This window comes from Ranitomeya imitator, chromosome 2 (assembly GCF_032444005.1).
Source record: "Ranitomeya imitator isolate aRanImi1 chromosome 2, aRanImi1.pri, whole genome shotgun sequence".
NCBI classification, from domain to species: Eukaryota; Metazoa; Chordata; class Amphibia; order Anura; family Dendrobatidae; genus Ranitomeya; species Ranitomeya imitator.
Window position 1 is genome coordinate 583,096,696 of NC_091283.1, and position 17,039 is coordinate 583,113,734.

Sequence of the window (17,039 nt, forward strand, 5' to 3'; positions counted from 1 at the left end):
CTACCCCTACAGTAGGGTAAGTCACCCTTGAAGCCATCCAGTTTTTATGATACTTTATGGTAATTTTACTTTGTCATTTTGCTTTGGATATTTTCCTACTTATATAACTATCAAGGCACTTACCGTCCACAGCAAGCACCTGTTGGAATTGGGTCTATACCAGTGATCTCGAGTTTGGATGTTCTTTGAAGAGTGATAGTATTGGATTGTTGAAAGCTAACCTGGCCCTTATGTAATGATCAATTCCCAGTGAGCATGGAGCTTCCTCTTTACACCAGGTAAGTGTAAAATTACCCCATTGGATTATAACTATCAACACTCTGGGAGCTCTGTTTCAATTTTTACATTTTCAATCAAGATGTGATTTCTCTCCTCTTTGAAAAGAGAATAATTACCTGTGCAGAGAACGCCAGCAAACACCCAGCATTGCCCAAATTTAACTGGCTCTTTTTTCTGATTCCAAGTCTTCAGTATACTGGTACTGCCATTCCAAGCACTAGGGTTTGTTCCATTAGAGTAGTCTCCACTCCAATTTCCCTCTACCACGCCACTATCATCTCTACTGTTCACCTGGAAGGAATAAAGATTTGATTGGTTGAGTTCACTGTGGACCAGTTGGAGGTTCCCGTCACCAAATAGCCCTAACCTTTTATTGTCAAATAGGACAATAATTACACTTAAATACATTTTATTCAGAGGACTTAACACACAAGATACAGCAAAAGAAATACCTGCCCAAACCAGCTTTTACTGTAGGTTTATTGTGTATGAATCATGTAATTAGATGGCGCTAAACCATGCAATATATTTAAATAGCTAGCAAAAATGAAATGAGCACAATAGTAAGCCATTCTGGGAAGCCTTGTAAATTTAACCCATCAGGGTGATCAACTGATATATTCACAGGAAAATGTGTGGAAAAAGTAGCATTAAATTTTGTTCTTTAAATTCAACTGTAATTCATGGTCCTATAGAGTTCTTTAGATGTAGGAGTGTGACTTTTGTTTGTAAATTTCTATTTAATCTCTTTCTACAAAAGATGTACTTTTATTTATTAATTGTGCTTTTCTAACAGCAAAAGGATCTACTGTATCTCAGAAATTGTGTTCACTCCGAGTCCCGAGTCCAGTTGTGACAGATGCACTTCCACAGTATTGGCTGGTTAATATTTTTGATGTCGCTATCAATACATAATGCATCTAAGGCTGAGTTCCATCCAATGTTGTCATTTTCATACAGCAGTAACAAAAATCACAGATAGAAACTGATAGAGAAACAGATCCTACAGCCTGCAACGAGATTGTAAGCACTTGTCTAGCACATCACTTTTTACACCAAACAGGTTCAGGCATCTAATCACAATGTGTCACGTAATGATGGGATCCAGACTAGGACCAGAGAATTGAGGTAAAAGGGAAAAAAAGCCTAAAAACAGCTGATGCATTTTGGGCCGTTGAGTTAAATAAGGCTCAAAAAATTTAGTCTGATGCAATAGATATACTGTATGTGATCTCAGCCTAAGGAGTATAAACAGATATTCCAACACATTACTAAAAAGTGTCAAAAATACACAAAACAAAAAATGAAAAATGAAATTATGTATTTAACCCCTTAAGCCCCGAGGGTGGTTTGCACGTTAATGACCAATTTTTACAATTCTGACCACTGTCCCTTTATGAGGTTATAACTCTGGAACGCTTCAACGGATCTTGGCGATTGTGACATTGTTTTCTCGTGATATATTGTACTTCATGATAGTTGTAAAATTTCTTCAATATAACGTGCGTTTATTTGTGAAAAAAATGAAAATTTGGCAACAGTTTTGAAAATTTTGCAATTTTCCAACTTTGAATTTTATGCCATTAAAGATATGTCACACAAAATAATTAATAAGCAACATTTCCCACATGTCTACTTTACATCAGCACAATTTTGGAACCAACATTTTTTTTTGTTAGGGAGTTATAAGGGTTAAAAGTTGACCAGCAATTTCTCATTTTTACAACACCAATATTTTTTAGGGACTACATGACATTTGAAGTCATTTTGAGGGGTCTCTATGATAGAAAATAACCAAGTGTGACACCATTCTAAAAACTGCACCCCTCAAGGTGCTCAAAACCACATTCAAGAAGTTTATTAACCCTTCAGGTGTTTTACAGGAATTTTTGGAATGTTTAAATAAAAATAAACATTTAACTTTTTTTCATAAACAATTTACTTCAGCTCCAATTTGTTTTATTTTACTAAGGGTAACAGGAGAAAATGGACCCCAAAAGATGTTGTAAAATTTGTCCTGAGTAGGCTGATACCCCATATGTGGGGGTAAACCACTGTTTGGGCGCATGGCAGAGCTCGGAAGGGAAGGAGCGCCATTTGACATTTCAATGCAAAATTGACTGGAATTGAGATGGGATGCCATGTTGGGTTTGGAGAGCCCCTTATGTGCCTAAATATTGAAACCCCCCACAAGTGACACCATTTTGGAAAGTAGACCCCCTAAGGAACTTATCTAGATGTGTGGTGAGCACTTTGACCCACCAAGTGCTTCACAGAAGTTTATAATGCAGAGCCGTAAAAATAAAAAAATCATATTTTTTCACAAAAATGATGTTTTCACCCCCAATTTTTTATTTTCCCAAGGGTAAGAGAAGAAATTGGACCCTAAAAGTTGTTGTGCAATTTGTCCTGAATACGCTGATACCCCATATGTGGGTGTAAACCACTGTTTGGGCACATGGCAGAGCTCGGAAGGGAAGGAGCGCCATTTGACATTTCAATGCAAAATTGACTGGAATTGAGATGGGACGCCATGTTGCGTTTGGAGAGCCCCTGATGTGCCTAAACATTGAAACCCCCCACAAGTGACACCATTTTGGAAAGTAGACCCTGTTAGGAGTCGAGTTTCCTCTGCTGCACAGGGGGAATCTCGATCCGTTTCCGCTGCGGTCTCCCATTCTCCTCCAGCCGCAGTGGAGTCTGCTCAGCAGGGACGTCGATCCCAGCGTCTCGCTCAGTCTGACTCTGTGCGAAGAGTTACTGCTGCTTTTCCTGCTTCTGCCATTGAAGCCAGTGCTGGGCAGCGGCGAGTAGACGTTTCTGGATCTAAGTCCTTATTTGCACACACTGAGCATGCCCAGGGCAAGATCTCCTGTTGGAGATCGAGGGTCAAATGCTCAGGTACTGCGGCACATCCCATTGGTCCTTTTGGCAGGTCCTGAAAGGGCAAAACTTCTGTAGCTGTTTCCTGTGCTGCAGCTATATAAACTGCGCATGACCGCACGGCCATGCGCTAGTATTGTCTTGTAAATATGTGTGTGTGTTGTGAGAGAAAGTCGCTCTTTAAATAACCCTCCCTATTGAATGTCTGTTCGCGGAAGGTGTATGTTTGCTATCTAGCGCCCGACTTATCCAACAGCACGTAACACACATTACAGCTACCAGTTGCTGTGTCCGCCTGTACGGCGCCGTGCGCTTGCTCTGCGCTTTCCTGACCCAAGCCTGGGTGGTTAGTGGCGTTCGTCTGTGCGGCACCGCACGCACTCTTGTGCCTTAATATTATTATTTAGTTTCCTTACACACCCAGTTGCGGTGTTGTGCCAGCAAGTGTCTAATCGGACTTCAATCCTAGTTGGGCTTGAGTTCGCTGACTCCTTGCTCGCACTCTATGTGCGGTACCGCGGTCCTGTGACGCAACAGGATCGCTTCCTTCACGCAGGGTGTAGTTAACCCGTGCGTGTATACTTGTAGTACCGCCATATAGTCCGTCTTACTAGCAGCAGGGTTTTTTCCTGCACGGTGGACCTCGGACTGCGAACGCACCTAGTTCCATTTCATCTTGTACTTGGTGCGTTCCGCCAGTCCTTAACATAATACTAGCCCCAAGGTCTGGCTAGTAAATGATGGACGATCAGCGTTCACAGCGGTACATCCAGCAGCTGGAGGGAAGGTTGGCGGCTCTTGAGCGTTCAACCTCAGCTGTGGATGTCACTGCTGTCGCTGTTCAGGCTGCTAGTGTTGCTGCAGCCACCTTGTCCACTGCCGCTCCTGTCCCGACTCTAACTCGCCTCCCGCTTCCAGAGAAATTCTCTGGTGACAGTAAGTCTTGTAGGGGTTTCGTGAGTCAGTGCTCTATCCATCTCGAGCTTCTGGCCTCTCGTTTCCCTACAGAGCGGGCTAAGGTGGGATTAATAGTGTCTCTTCTTTCGGACAGGGCGTTGCAGTGGGCTACGCCGCTATGGGAGCGTAGCGATCATGTGGTGCAGAGTGCTCCGTTGTTTCTGAGCACTCTGAAACAGGTCTTTCTAGGACCTCGTGTCACCCATGATACGGCGCTCCAATTGTTGGCATTGACTCAGGGCTCGTCCTTGGTCAGTCATTTTGCCGTCCACTTCCGCACCTTAGCATCTGAGCTGGAGTGGTCGGATAAAGCCCTCATTCCAATATTTTGGAGGGGGCTGGCTGACCACGTTAAGGACGCCCAGGCCACTAGGGAGATTCCCGCCACACTGGAGGAATTAATAACTCTATCCACTCGTATTGATCTCCGTTTCCACGAGCGGAGGTTAGAGCGAGCCCAGTGTAGGCAGAGGTTTCGGCTGGCTCCCACCTTCGCCAAACCTTTGGAATCTCCAGACCAGGCTCCTGAGCCCCATGAGCCTGTGGTAGAGTCACGAGCGGGATCTAAGTCCCGGACCGCTCGTGCACTCCAGATTTGTCATCTTTGCCAACAGTCTGGACATCTTGCCTCCAGATGTCTCCAGCGGTAGAGGAAACATCAGCGTCTAGTGGTAGTTGGTGGAGGTGCACTAGACACGGCGACGTTTGCCTCCAAATTGTCCTTTAAGGGGACAATAACATTGGGCTCATCCTCTCACTCGGTAGAACTCTGCGTGGATTCTGGGGCAGAGGGCAATTTTATGTCTTCAGCCTTCGCCCAGCGTCACGCAATTCCTCTGGTCATGCTATCTCAACCAGTAACGGTACGAGTGGTGAATGGGTCGACACTGCCCGCACAGATTACACATCAAACTATCCCTTTTACTCTGTCCATGTCAACATCTCATCAGGAGATTATATCTCTACTCGTCATTCCTGAGGGAATTGATGAGGTTCTCTTGGGGATACCTTTTTTACGGTACCACTCTCCTCACATCGAGTGGTCCTCAGGCAGAATTCTGGGATGGGGTGAATCTTGTGGGAACAGGTGTCATCGAGAGTGCGTTCAGGTTGCTACTACAGAGGTACCCGCAGATCTTTCCTCTCTCCCCAAGCAATATTGGTCTTATGCAGATGTGTTCTCCAAAAAGGCAGCGGAGACCCTTCCGCCCCATCGCCCCTATGACTGTCCTATTGATCTCTTGCCTGGTGCTGAGCCTCCCCGAAGTCGAGTCTATCCATTATCTCTCCCGGAAACGGAGGCAATGTCTCAGTACATTCAAGAGAATCTGGCAAGAGGGTTCATCAGGAAGTCAGTGTCACCTGCTGGGGCAGGGTTCTTTTTCGTGCAGAAGAAGAATGGAGAACTATGTCCATGCATAGACTACAGGGATCTTAATGCTATCACAGTTAAGAACAAGTACCCTTTGCCTTTGATATCTGAGCTTTTCGATAGGCTTCGGGGAGCTAGAGTGTTTACTAAGCTAGATCTGCGGGGTGCTTATAACCTGATTCGCATCCATGAGGGGGACGAGTGGAAAACGGCACTTAACACCAGAGATGGGCACTATGAGTATCTGGTGATGCCCTTCGGGCTCTGTAATGCCCCAGCCGTTTTCCAAGACTTTGTCAATGACATCTTCCGGGATATGCTTTCCACCTCGGTTGTAGTCTATCTGGATGATATTCTCATCTTTTCTCCAGATATTGACTCTCACCGAAGAGATGTTGGCAAAGTGTTCGACCTCCTATGGGCAAACTCTCTTTATGCGAAGTTGGAGAGGTGTGTGTTTGAGCAGGAGACCTTACCTTTCCTGGGCTATATCATCTCCGCCCAGGGATTGGCTATGGATCCTGCCAAACTACAGGCTGTGATGGACTGGCAAGAGCCCCATTCTCTTAAAGCGGTGCAGCGCTTTATGGGGTTCATAAACTATTACCGCCAGTTCATTCCCCACTTCTCAACTTTGGTAGCTCCCTTGGTAGCCCTCACCAAGAAGGGAGCAAATCCCAAATTGTGGTCTGAAGAGGTCTCCAGGGCCTTTTCTTCTACTAAGTCTCATTTTGCTAGCGTTCCCATCCTACATCGTCCCGATGTCGATAAGCCGTTTATAATTGAGGTGGAGGCCTCTTCCGTTGGTGCTGGAGCAGTCCTCTTCCAAAAGGATGCTCAAGGTCGGAAGCATCCGTGCTTCTTCTTCTCCAAGACCTTCACACCAGCGGAGAGGAATTATTCCATCGGGGACAGGGAGTTGCTAGCGATGAAATTGGCTTTCTCAGAGTGGAGACATCTCTTGGAGGGGGCTCGTTTTCCCTTTCAAGTTTTTACAGACCACAAAAATTTGCTATATTTGCAAACAGCCCAGCGGCTAAATTCTCGCCAGGCCAGATGGTCCGTATTCTTCTCCTGATTCCACTTCACCCTCCATTATCTCGCTGGGGAGAAGAACATTCGAGCTGATGCTCTTTCTCGCTCTGTTGTGTCATCTGAGGAGGAGGAAGGAGAGCCTCGGCTTATTGTTCCTTCTGAGAGCTTGAGAACCGTGGCTCCGGTGTCGCTTGAGTCTGTGCCTCCGGGCAAGACTTTTGTGCCCATAAATTTGCGACCGGAGGTTCTCTCTTGGGCTCATTCCTCCAGGGTGGGTGGACACTTTGGGACAAAAAGGACATCTGAGCTGCTGGCGAGGACTTACTGGTGGCCGCATATGCTCCGAGATGTCAGAGATTACGTTCTGGCGTGTGTCTCATGCGCCAAAAATAAGTCTCCTCGACAACGGCCATCTGGGTTACTCTATCCCTTGCCGGTCGCAAACAGGCCCTGGGAGATGGTCGGGATGGACTTTGTGGTGGGTTTGCCCAAGTCTCGCGGCTGTACCGTCATTTGGGTTGTTACCGATCATTTCTCGAAAATGGTGCATTTGGTGCCACTCCCACGGTTACCTTCTGCACGGGCCTTGGCAGCGTTGTTCATAAGACACGTCTTCCGCCTACACGGCATGCCAGACAAAATTGTCAGTGACCGGGGTCCCCAGTTTGCTTCTCGGTTTTGGAGAGAGCTTTGTCGTCTTCTCAGCATTGAGTTAAATCTCTCTTCCGCATATCATCCCGAGACTAATGGGTTGGTGGAGAGGGCCAATCAGACTCTGGTCACATATCTGCGACATTTTGTTTCTGCCAGGCAGGATGACTGGGCATCTTTATTACCATGGGCAGAGTTCGCCCTTAATAACGCTGTAGCTGACTCCACCGGTCAGACTCCTTTCCTCCTTAATTACGGCCAGCATCCGCGGGTTCCTGTGCCTATGCCCGTGTCCTCTGCTGACTCCAGGGTGGCAGACTGGGCAGTGGAGGCACGGGACATTTGGGACCGCACTCAGGATGCCATTCGGGCCTCGAAGGAGAGAATGAGGTCCTCCGCCGATGCACATCGGCGCCCTGCCCCGACCTTTGCTCCTGGCGATTTAGTGTGGCTCTCCGCCCGTAACATCAGGCTGCGTGTAGAGTCCACTAAGTTTGCACCTCGTTACTTGGGTCCCTTCAAGGTCCTCGAACAGGTTAATCCTGTGGTCTATCGTTTGGCCCTTCCGCCACGCCTGGGTATCACCGACACCTTTCATGTGTCCCTCTTGAAACCCGTGTATATGTCCCGGTTCTCCGAGTCATCTGCTGGGACATCGGGTTCGTCTACGGACGATTATGAGGTGAACGCTATTTTGGGGTGCAAGGTGGTACGTGGCAAAAAATTTTATTTGGTAGACTGGAAGGGTTATGGCCCCGAGGACAGGTCCTGGGAGCCTGTTGAGCACACTCAGGCCCCGCAGCTCATTGCTGCCTTCGAACGTAGCGAGGCTCAAGGAAGGGGGGTAATGTTAGGAGTCAAGTTTCCTCTGCTACACAGGGGGAATCTTGATCCGTCTCCGCTGCGGTCTCCCATTCTCCTCCAGCCGCAGTGGAGTCTGCTCAGCAGGGACGTCGATCCCAGCGTCTCGCTCAGTCTGACTCTGTGCGAAGAGTTACTGCTGCTTTTCCTGCTTCTGCCATTGAAGCCAGTGCTGGGCAGTGGCGAGTAGACGTTTCTGGATCTAAGTCCTTATTTGCACACACTGAGCATGCCCAGGGCAAGATCTCCTGTTGGAGATCGAGGGTCACATGCTCAGGTACTGCGGCACATCCCATTGGTCCTTTTGGCAGGTCCTGAAAGGGCAAAACTTCTGTAGCTGTTTCCTGTGCTGCAGCTATATAAACTGCGCATGACCGCACGGCCATGCGCTAGTATTGTCTTGTAAATATGTGTGTGTGTTGTGAGAGAAAGTCGCTCTTTAAATAACCCTCCCTATTGAATGTCTGTTCGCGGAAGGTGTATGTTTGCTATCTAGCGCCCGACTTATCCAACAGCACGTAACACACATTACAGCTACCAGTTGCTGTGTCCGCCTGTACGGCGCCGTGCGCCTGCTCTGCGCTTTCCTGACCCAAGCCTGGGTGGTTAGTGGCGTTCGTCTGTGCGGCACCGCACACACTCTTGTGCCTTAATACTATTATTTAGTTTCCTTACACACCCAGTTGCGGTGTTGTGCCAGCAAGTGTCTCATCGGACTTCAATCCTAGTTGGGCTTGAGTTCGCTGACTCCTTGCTCGCGCTCTATGTGCGGTACCGCGGTCCTGTGACGCAACAGGATCGCTTCCTTCACGCAGGGTGTAGTTAACCCGTGCGTGTATACTTGTAGTACCGCCATATAGTCCGTCTTACTAGCAGCAGGGTTTTTTCCTGCACGGTGGACCTCGGACTGCGAACGCACCTAGTTCCATTTCATCTTGTACTTGGTGCGTTCTGCCAGCCCTTAACAGAACCCTTAAGGAACTTATCTAGATGTGTGGTGAGCACTTTGACCCAACAAGTGCTTCACAGAAGTTTCTAATGCAGAGCCGTAAAAATAAAAAATCATATTTTTTCACAAAAATGATCTTTTCGCCCCCAATTTTTTATTTTCCCAAGGGTAAGAGAAGAAATTGGACCCCAAAAGTTGTTGTGCAATTCGTCCTGAGTACGCTGATACCCGATTTGTGGGGGTAAATGACTGTTTGGGTGCATGCAGAGCTCGGAAGGGAAGGAGCGCCGTTTTACTTTTCAATGCAAAATTGACTGGAATTGAGATGGGACACCATGTCGCGTTTGGAGAGTCCCTGATGTACCTAAACATTAAAACCCCCCACCAAGTGACATTATTTTGGAAAGTAGACCCCCTAAGGAACTTATCTATATGTGTTTTGAGAGCTTTGAACCCCCAAGTGATTCACTACACTTTAGCCGTGAAAATAAAAATTCTTTTTTTTTTTCACAAAAATGATTTTTAGCCCCCAGTTTTGTATTTTAACAAGGGTAACAGGATAAATTGGACCCCATGTTAGGAGTCGAGTTTCCTCTGCTGCACAGGGGGAATCTCAATCCGTCTCCGCTGCGGTCTCCCATTCTTCTCCAGCCGCAGTGGAGTCTGCTCAGCAGGGACGTCGATCCCAGCGTCTCGCTCAGTCTGACTCTGTGCGAAGAGTTACTGCTGCTTTTCGTGCTTCTGCCATTGAAGCCAGTGCTGGGCAGCGGCGAGTGGACGTTTCTGGATCTAAGTCCTGCTTTTCTCTGTCTGAGCGTGCCCAGGGCAGGATCTCCCGTTGGAGATCGAGGGTCACATGCTCAGGTACTGCAGCACATCCCATTGGTCCTTTTGGCAGGTCCTGAAAGAGCAAAACTTCTGTAGCTGTTTCCTGTGCTGCAGCTATATAAACTGCGCATGACCGCACGGCCATGCGCTAGTATTGTCTTGTGAATATGTGTGTGTGTTGTGAGTGAAAGTCGCTCTTTAAATAACCCTCCCTATTGAATGTCTGTTCGCGGAAGGTGTATGTTTGCTATCTAGCGCCCGACTTATCCAACAGCACGAAACACACATTACAGCTACCAGTTGCTGTGTCCGCCAGTACGGCGCTGTGCGCTTGCTCTGCGCTTTCCTGACCCAAGCCTGGGTGGTTAGTGGCATCCGTCAGTGCGGCACCGCACGCACTCTTGTGCCTTAATATTATTATGTTCCTCTGACACACCCAGTTGCGGTGTTGTGCCAGCAAGTGTCTAATCGGACTTCAATCCTGTGTAGGGCTTGAGTCCGCTGACTTCTTGCTCGCGCTTTATGTGCGGTACTGCGGTCCTGTGACGCAACAGGATTGCTTCCTTTACGCAGGGTGAAGTTAACCCATGTGTGTATACTTAGTACCGCCATATAGTCCGTCTTACTAGCAGCAGGGTCTTTTACCTGCACGGTGGACCTCGGACTGCGAACGCACCTAATACCATAACATCTGATTCTTGGTGCCTTCCGCCAGTCCCTAACAGAATACTAGCACCAAGGTCTGGCTAGTAATGACGGACGATCAGCGTTCACAGCGGTACATCCAACAGCTGGAGGGTAGGTTGGCGGCTCTAGAGCGTGCAACCTCAGCTGTGGACGTTACTGCTGACGCTGTTCAGGCTGCAAGTGCAGTTGCAGCCAGTTTGTCCGCTGCCACCCCTGCTCCGACTTTATCCCATCTCCCGCTTCCAGACAAGTTTGCTGGTGACAGTAAGCTATGTCGGGGATTCGTGAGCCAGTGCTCCATACATCTCGAGCTGCTGGCTGCACGTTTTCCTACGGAACGGGCGAGGGTGGGATTCATCTTGTCTCTTTTGTCGGGCAGGGCGTTGGAGTGGGCAACGCCGCTTTGGGAACGTGGTGATCGTGTGGTACAGAGTGCTCCTATCTTCCTGGACGCTCTGAGGCAGGTCTTTTTGGGACCCCGTGTCACCCACGATACCGCGCTCCAATTGTTGGCAATTACTCAGGCTTCGTCCATGGTCAGCCAATTCGCCATCCTATTCCGGACTCTAGCTTCTGAGCTGGAATGGCCAGATAAAGTCCTTATTCCGTTGTTCTGGAAAGGACTGGCAGATCATGTAAAGGACGCCTTGGCCACCAGGGAGATTCCCGCCACACTGGAGGAGCTTATTACTATAGCTACCCGCATCGATCTCCGTTTTAACGAGCGGAGGTTGGAGCGGACCTAGTGTAGGCAGAGGTTTCGGCTGGCTCCCACCTTTGCCAAACCTCTAGAATCTCCTGTTATGGCGTCTGACTCTCATGAGGCCATGGAGGTTTCTCGAGCGGGACCTAGGTCTCAGACCGCTCGAGTACCTGTGGTGTGTAAAAATTGCCAGCAACCGGGACATTACGCTAATAAATGTCCACGGCGGTCGGAAAAACGATCGCGTCTAGTGACCACTGGAGGAGGTTCACTAGACACAGCGGCATTTTCCTCCAAATTGTCCTTTAAAGGGACAATCCTGTTAGGCACATCCACTCTTACAGTAGAGCTTTGTGTGGATTCAGGAGCAGAAGGAAATTTTATGTCTTCTGCTTTTACTCTGCACCACGCAGTACCTCTGGTTATGCTTGCCAAACCAGTAACCGTTAGAGTGGTGAATGGGTCGACACTAGTGTTGAGCGATACCGTCCGATACTTGAAAGTATCGGTATCGGATAGTATCGGCCGATACCCGAAAAATATCGGATATCGCCGATACCGATATCCGATACCAATACAAGTCAATGGGACATCAAGTATCGGAAGGTATTCTCATGGTTCCCAGGGTCTGAAGGAGAGGAAACTCTCCTTCAGGCCCTGGGATCCATAGGGATGTGTAAAATAAAGAATTAAAATAAAAAATATTGATATATTTACCTCTCCGGCGGCCCCTGAACTCAGCGCGGGTAACCGGCAGGCTTCGTTGTTCAAAATCAGCGCTTTTAGGACCTGAGAATCACGTCCCGGCTTCTGATTTTGTCGCGGGCCGCCCATGTGACCGCCACGCGACCAATCACAAGCCGCGACGTCACCGCAAGCTATTAACGCGCTCATTTTTAAAAATGAGCGCGTTAATGGCTTTCAAAGACGTAGCGGCTTGTGATTGGTCGCGGCCACGCGACCAATCACAAGCCGCGACGTCACCGCAAGCTATTAACGCGTTCATTTTTAAAAATGAGCGCGTTAATGGCTTTCAAAGACGTAGCGCGTTAATAGCTTGCGGTGACGTCGCGGCTTGTGATTGGTCGCGTGGCGGTCACATGGGCGGCCCGCGACCAATCAGAAGCCGGGACGTGATTCTCAGGTCCTAAAAGCGCTGATTTTGAACAACGAAGCCTGCCAGTTACCCGCGCTGAGTCCAGGGGCCGCCGAAGAGGTAAATATATCAATATTTTTTATTTTAATTCTTTATTTTACACATCTCTATGTATCCGATACCGATACCCGATACCACAAAAGTATCGGATCTCGGTATCGGAATTCCGATACCGCAAGTATCGGCCGATACCCGATACTTGCGGTATCGGAATGCTCAACACTAGTCGACACTTCCGCTACAGATCACACATCAGACTGTCCCTTTCACGTTAGCCATGTCCCCATCCCACCAGGAGATTATTTCCCTTCTTGTCCTTCCCGAGGGACTGGATGAGATTCTGCTGGGAATACCCTGGCTCCGTTTCCACTCCCCACATATTGAGTGGACCTCTGGGAGGATATTGGGTTGGAGTGAATCCTGTAAGGGCAGATGTGTGAAAGAGTGCGTTCAGGTTTCCACCACTGAGATGCCCGCAGATCTCTCTACTCTCCCCAAATACTATTGGTCTTATGCAGACGTCTTCTCCAAAAAGGCCGCGGAGACCCTTCCGCCTCACCGTCCCTATGACTGTCCTATAGATCTCTTGCCTGGAGCAGAACCTCCTCGGGGACGTGTATATCCCCTCTCTCTCCCGGACACAGAGGCTATGTCCCAGTACATCCAGGAGAATTTGGCAAGAGGGTTTATTAGGAAGTCAGTGTCACCAGCAGGGGCAGGGTTCTTCTTCGTACAGAAGAAGAATGGAGAGTTGCGTCCTTGCATAGACTACAGGGGTCTTAACGCCATCACCGTTAAGAATAAGTACCCGCTGCCCCTGATTTCTGAGCTTTTTGATAGGCTACGGGAAGCTAAGGTATTTACCAAATTAGACCTGCGGGGAGCTTATAACCTGATTCGCATCCGTGAGGGGGACGAATGGAAGACGGCGTTTAACACCAGAGATGGGCACTATGAGTATCTGGTGATGCCCTTCGGGCTCTGTAATGCCCCAGCCGTTTTCCAAGACTTTGTCAACGACATCTTCCGGGATATGCTTTCCACCTCGGTCGTAGTCTATCTGGATGATATTCTCATCTTCTCTCCAGATATTGACTCCCACCGGAGAGATGTTGGCAGAGTCTTCGACCTCTTACGGGCAAACTCTCTTTACGCAAAGTTGGAGAAGTGTGTGTTTGAGCAGGAGTCTTTACCTTTCCTGGGCTATATCATCTCTGCCCAGGGATTGGCTATGGATCCTGCCAAACTACAGGCTGTGATGGACTGGCAAGAACCCCATTCACTTAAAGCGGTGCAGCGCTTTATGGGGTTCATTAATTATTACCGCCAGTTCATTCCCCATTTCTCAACTTTGGTAGCTCCCTTGGTAGCCCTCACCAAGAAGGGAGCAAATCCCAAAGTGTGCTCTGAAGAGGTCTCCAAGGCCTTTTCTTCTACTAAGTCTCATTTTGCTAGCGCTCCCATCCTACATCGTCCCGATGTCGATAAGCCGTTTATAATGGAGGTGGATGCCTCTTCCGTTGGTGCTGGAGCAGTCCTCTTCCAAAAGGATGCTCAAGGTCGGAAGCATCCGTGCTTCTTCTTCTCCAAGACCTTCACACCAGCGGAGAGGAATTATTCCATCGGGGACAGGGAGTTGCTAGCGATGAAATTGGCTTTCTCAGAGTGGAGACATCTCTTGGAGGGGGCTCGTTTTCCCTTTCAAGTTTTTACAGACCACAAAAATTTGCTCTATTTGCAAAGAGCCCAGCGGCTAAATTCTCGCCAGGCCAGATGGTCCTTATTCTTCTCCCAATTCCACTTCACCCTCCATTATCTCGCTGGGGAGAAGAATATTCGAGCTGATGCTCTTTCTCGCTCTGTTGTGTCATCTGAGGAGGAGGAAGGAGAGCCTTGGCTTATTGTTCCTTCTGAGAGCTTGAGAACCGTGGCTCCGGTGTCGCTTGAGTCTGTGCCTCCGGGCAAGACTTTTGTGCCCATAAATTTGCGACCGGAGGTTCTCTCTTGGGCTCATTCCTCCAGGGTGGGTGGACACTTTGGGACAAAAAGGACATCTGTGCTGCTGGCGAGGACGTACTGGTGGCCGCATATGCTCCGAGATGTCAGAGATTACGTTCTGGCGTGTGTCTCATGCGCCAAAAATAAGTCTCCTCGACAACGGCCGTCTGGGTTACTCTATCCCTTGCCGGTGGCAGACAGGCCCTGGGAGATAGGCGGGATGGACTTTGTAGTGGGTTTGCCCAAGTCTCGCGGCTGTACCATCATTTGGGTTATTACCGATCATTTCACGAAAATGGTGCATTTGGTGCCGCTCCCACGGTTACCTTCTGCATGGGCCTTGGCAGCGTTGTTCATAAGACACATCTTCCGCCTACACGGCATGCCAGACAAAATTGTCAGTGACCGGGGTCCCCAGTTTGTGTCTCGGTTCTGGAGAGAGCTTTGTTGTCTTCTCAGCATTGAGTTAAATCTCTCTTCCGCATATCATCCCGAGACGAATGGGTTGGTAGAGAGGGCCAATCAGACTCTGGTCACATATCTACGACATTTTGTTTCTGCCAGGCAGGATGACTGGGCATCTTTATTACCATGGGCAGAGTTCGCCCTTAATAACGCTGTAGCCGACTCCACCGGTCAGACTCCTTTCCTCCTTAATTACGGCCAGCATCCGCGGGTTCCTGTGCCTATGCCCGTGTCCTCTGCTGACTCCAGGGTGGCAGACTGGGCAGTGGAGGCACGGGACATTTGGGACCGCACTCAGGATGCCATTCGGGCCTCGAAGGAGAGAATGAGGTCCTCCGCCGATGCACATCGGCGCCCTGCCCCGACCTTTGCTCCTGGCGATTTAGTGTGGCTCTCCGCCCGTAACATCAGGCTGCGAGTTGAGTCCACTAAATTTGCTCCTCGCTACTTGGGCCCATTCAAGGTCCTCGAGCAGGTTAATCCTGTGGTCTATCGTTTGGCCCTTCCGCCACGCCTGGGTATCACCGACACCTTTCATGTGTCCCTCTTGAAACTCGTGTATATGTCCCGGTTTTCTGAGTCATCTGCTGGGACATCGGGTTCGTCTACGGACGATTATGAGGTGAACGCTATTTTGGGGTGCAAGGTGGTACGTGGCAAAAAAATTTATTTGGTGGACTGGAAGGGTTATGGCCCCGAGGACAGGTCCTGGGAGCCTGTTGAGCACATTCGGGCCCCGCAGCTCATTGCTGCCTTCGAACGTAGCGAGGCCCAAGGAAGGGGGGCCCTAGGAGGTGGGGTAATGTTAGGAGTCGAGTTTCCTCTGCTGCACAGGGGGAATCTCGATCTGTCTCCGCTGCGGTCTCCCATTCTTCTCCAGCCGCAGTGGAGTCTGCTCAGCAGGGACGTCGATCCCAGCATCTCGCTCAGTCTGACTCTGTGCGAAGAGTTACTGCTGCTTTTCCTGCTTCTGCCATTGAAGCCAGTGCTGGGCAGCGGCGAGTGGACGTTTCTGGATCTAAGTCTTGCTTTTCTCTGTCTGAGCATGCCCAGGGCAGGATCTCCCGTTGGAGATCGAGGGTCACATGCTCAGGTACTGCAGCACATCCCATTGGTCCTTTTGGCAGGTCCTGAAAGGGCAAAATTTCTGTAGCTGTTTCCTGTACTGCAGCTATATAAACCGCATGACCGCACGGCCATGCGCTAGTATTGTCTTGTAAATATGTGTGTGTGTTGTGAGTGAAAGTCGCTCTTTAAATAACCCTCCCTATTGAATGTCTGTTCGCGGAAGGTGTATATTTGCTATCTAGCGCCCGACTTATCCAACAGCACGAAACACACATTACAGCTACCAGTTGCTGTGTCCGCCAGTACGGCGCTGTGCGCTTGCTCTGCGCTTTCCTGACCCAAGCCTGGGTGGTTAGTGGCATCCGTCAGTGCGGCACCGCACGCACTCTTGTGCCTTAATATTATTATTTATGTTCCTCTGACACACCCAGTTGCGGTGTTGTGCCAGCAAGTGTCTAATCGGACTTCAATCCTGTGTAGGGGTTGAGTCCGCTGACTTCTTGCTCGCGCTTTATGTGCGGTACTGCGGTCCTGTGATGCAACAGGATCGCTTCCTTCACGCAGGCTGAAGTTAACCCATGTGTGTATACTTAGTACCGCCATATAGTCCGTCTTACTAGCAGCAGGGTCTTTTACCTGCACGGTGGACCTCGGACTGCGAACGCACCTAATACCATAACATCTGATTCTTGGTGCGTTCCGCCAGTCCCTAACACCCCATAAGTTGTTGTACAATTTGTCCTGAGTACGCTGATACCCCACATGTGGGGGGGAACCACTGTTTGGGCGCATGGCAGAGCTCGGAAGGGAAGGAGCGCCATTTGGAATGCAGACTTAGATGGATTGGCCTGCAGGCGTCACGTTGCATTTGCAGAGCCCCTGATGCACCCAAACAGTAGAAACCCCCAACAAGTGACCCCATATTGGAAACTAGACCTCCCAAGGAACTTATCTAGATGTGTTGTGAGAACGTTGAACCCCCAAGTGTTTCACTACAGTTTATAACGCAGAGCCGTGAAAATAAAAATTCTTTTTTTTTCACAAAAATGATATTTTAGACCCCAGTTTTGTATTTTAACAAGAGTAACAGGTGTTGTGAATTCTGCTTTTGGGCTCCCTCCAGTGGTTGTAGGTGGTAATGCAGTTG

At 49.1% G+C, this 17,039-nt stretch overlaps 1 protein-coding gene across 2 annotated transcripts in view; it reads right to left on the reverse strand.

Moving 5' to 3' along the window:
• Positions 1 to 17,039, reverse strand: part of LOC138665084 (protein-glutamine gamma-glutamyltransferase E-like) — a 173,896-nt gene that overhangs the window by 65,752 nt on the left and 91,105 nt on the right. For both annotated transcript variants that reach the window (XM_069752257.1, XM_069752256.1), the window contains exon 6: positions 396 to 570. In XM_069752257.1, the coding sequence (XP_069608358.1) occupies positions 396 to 570 (175 nt within the window). The remainder of the gene's footprint in view (positions 1 to 395; positions 571 to 17,039) is intronic.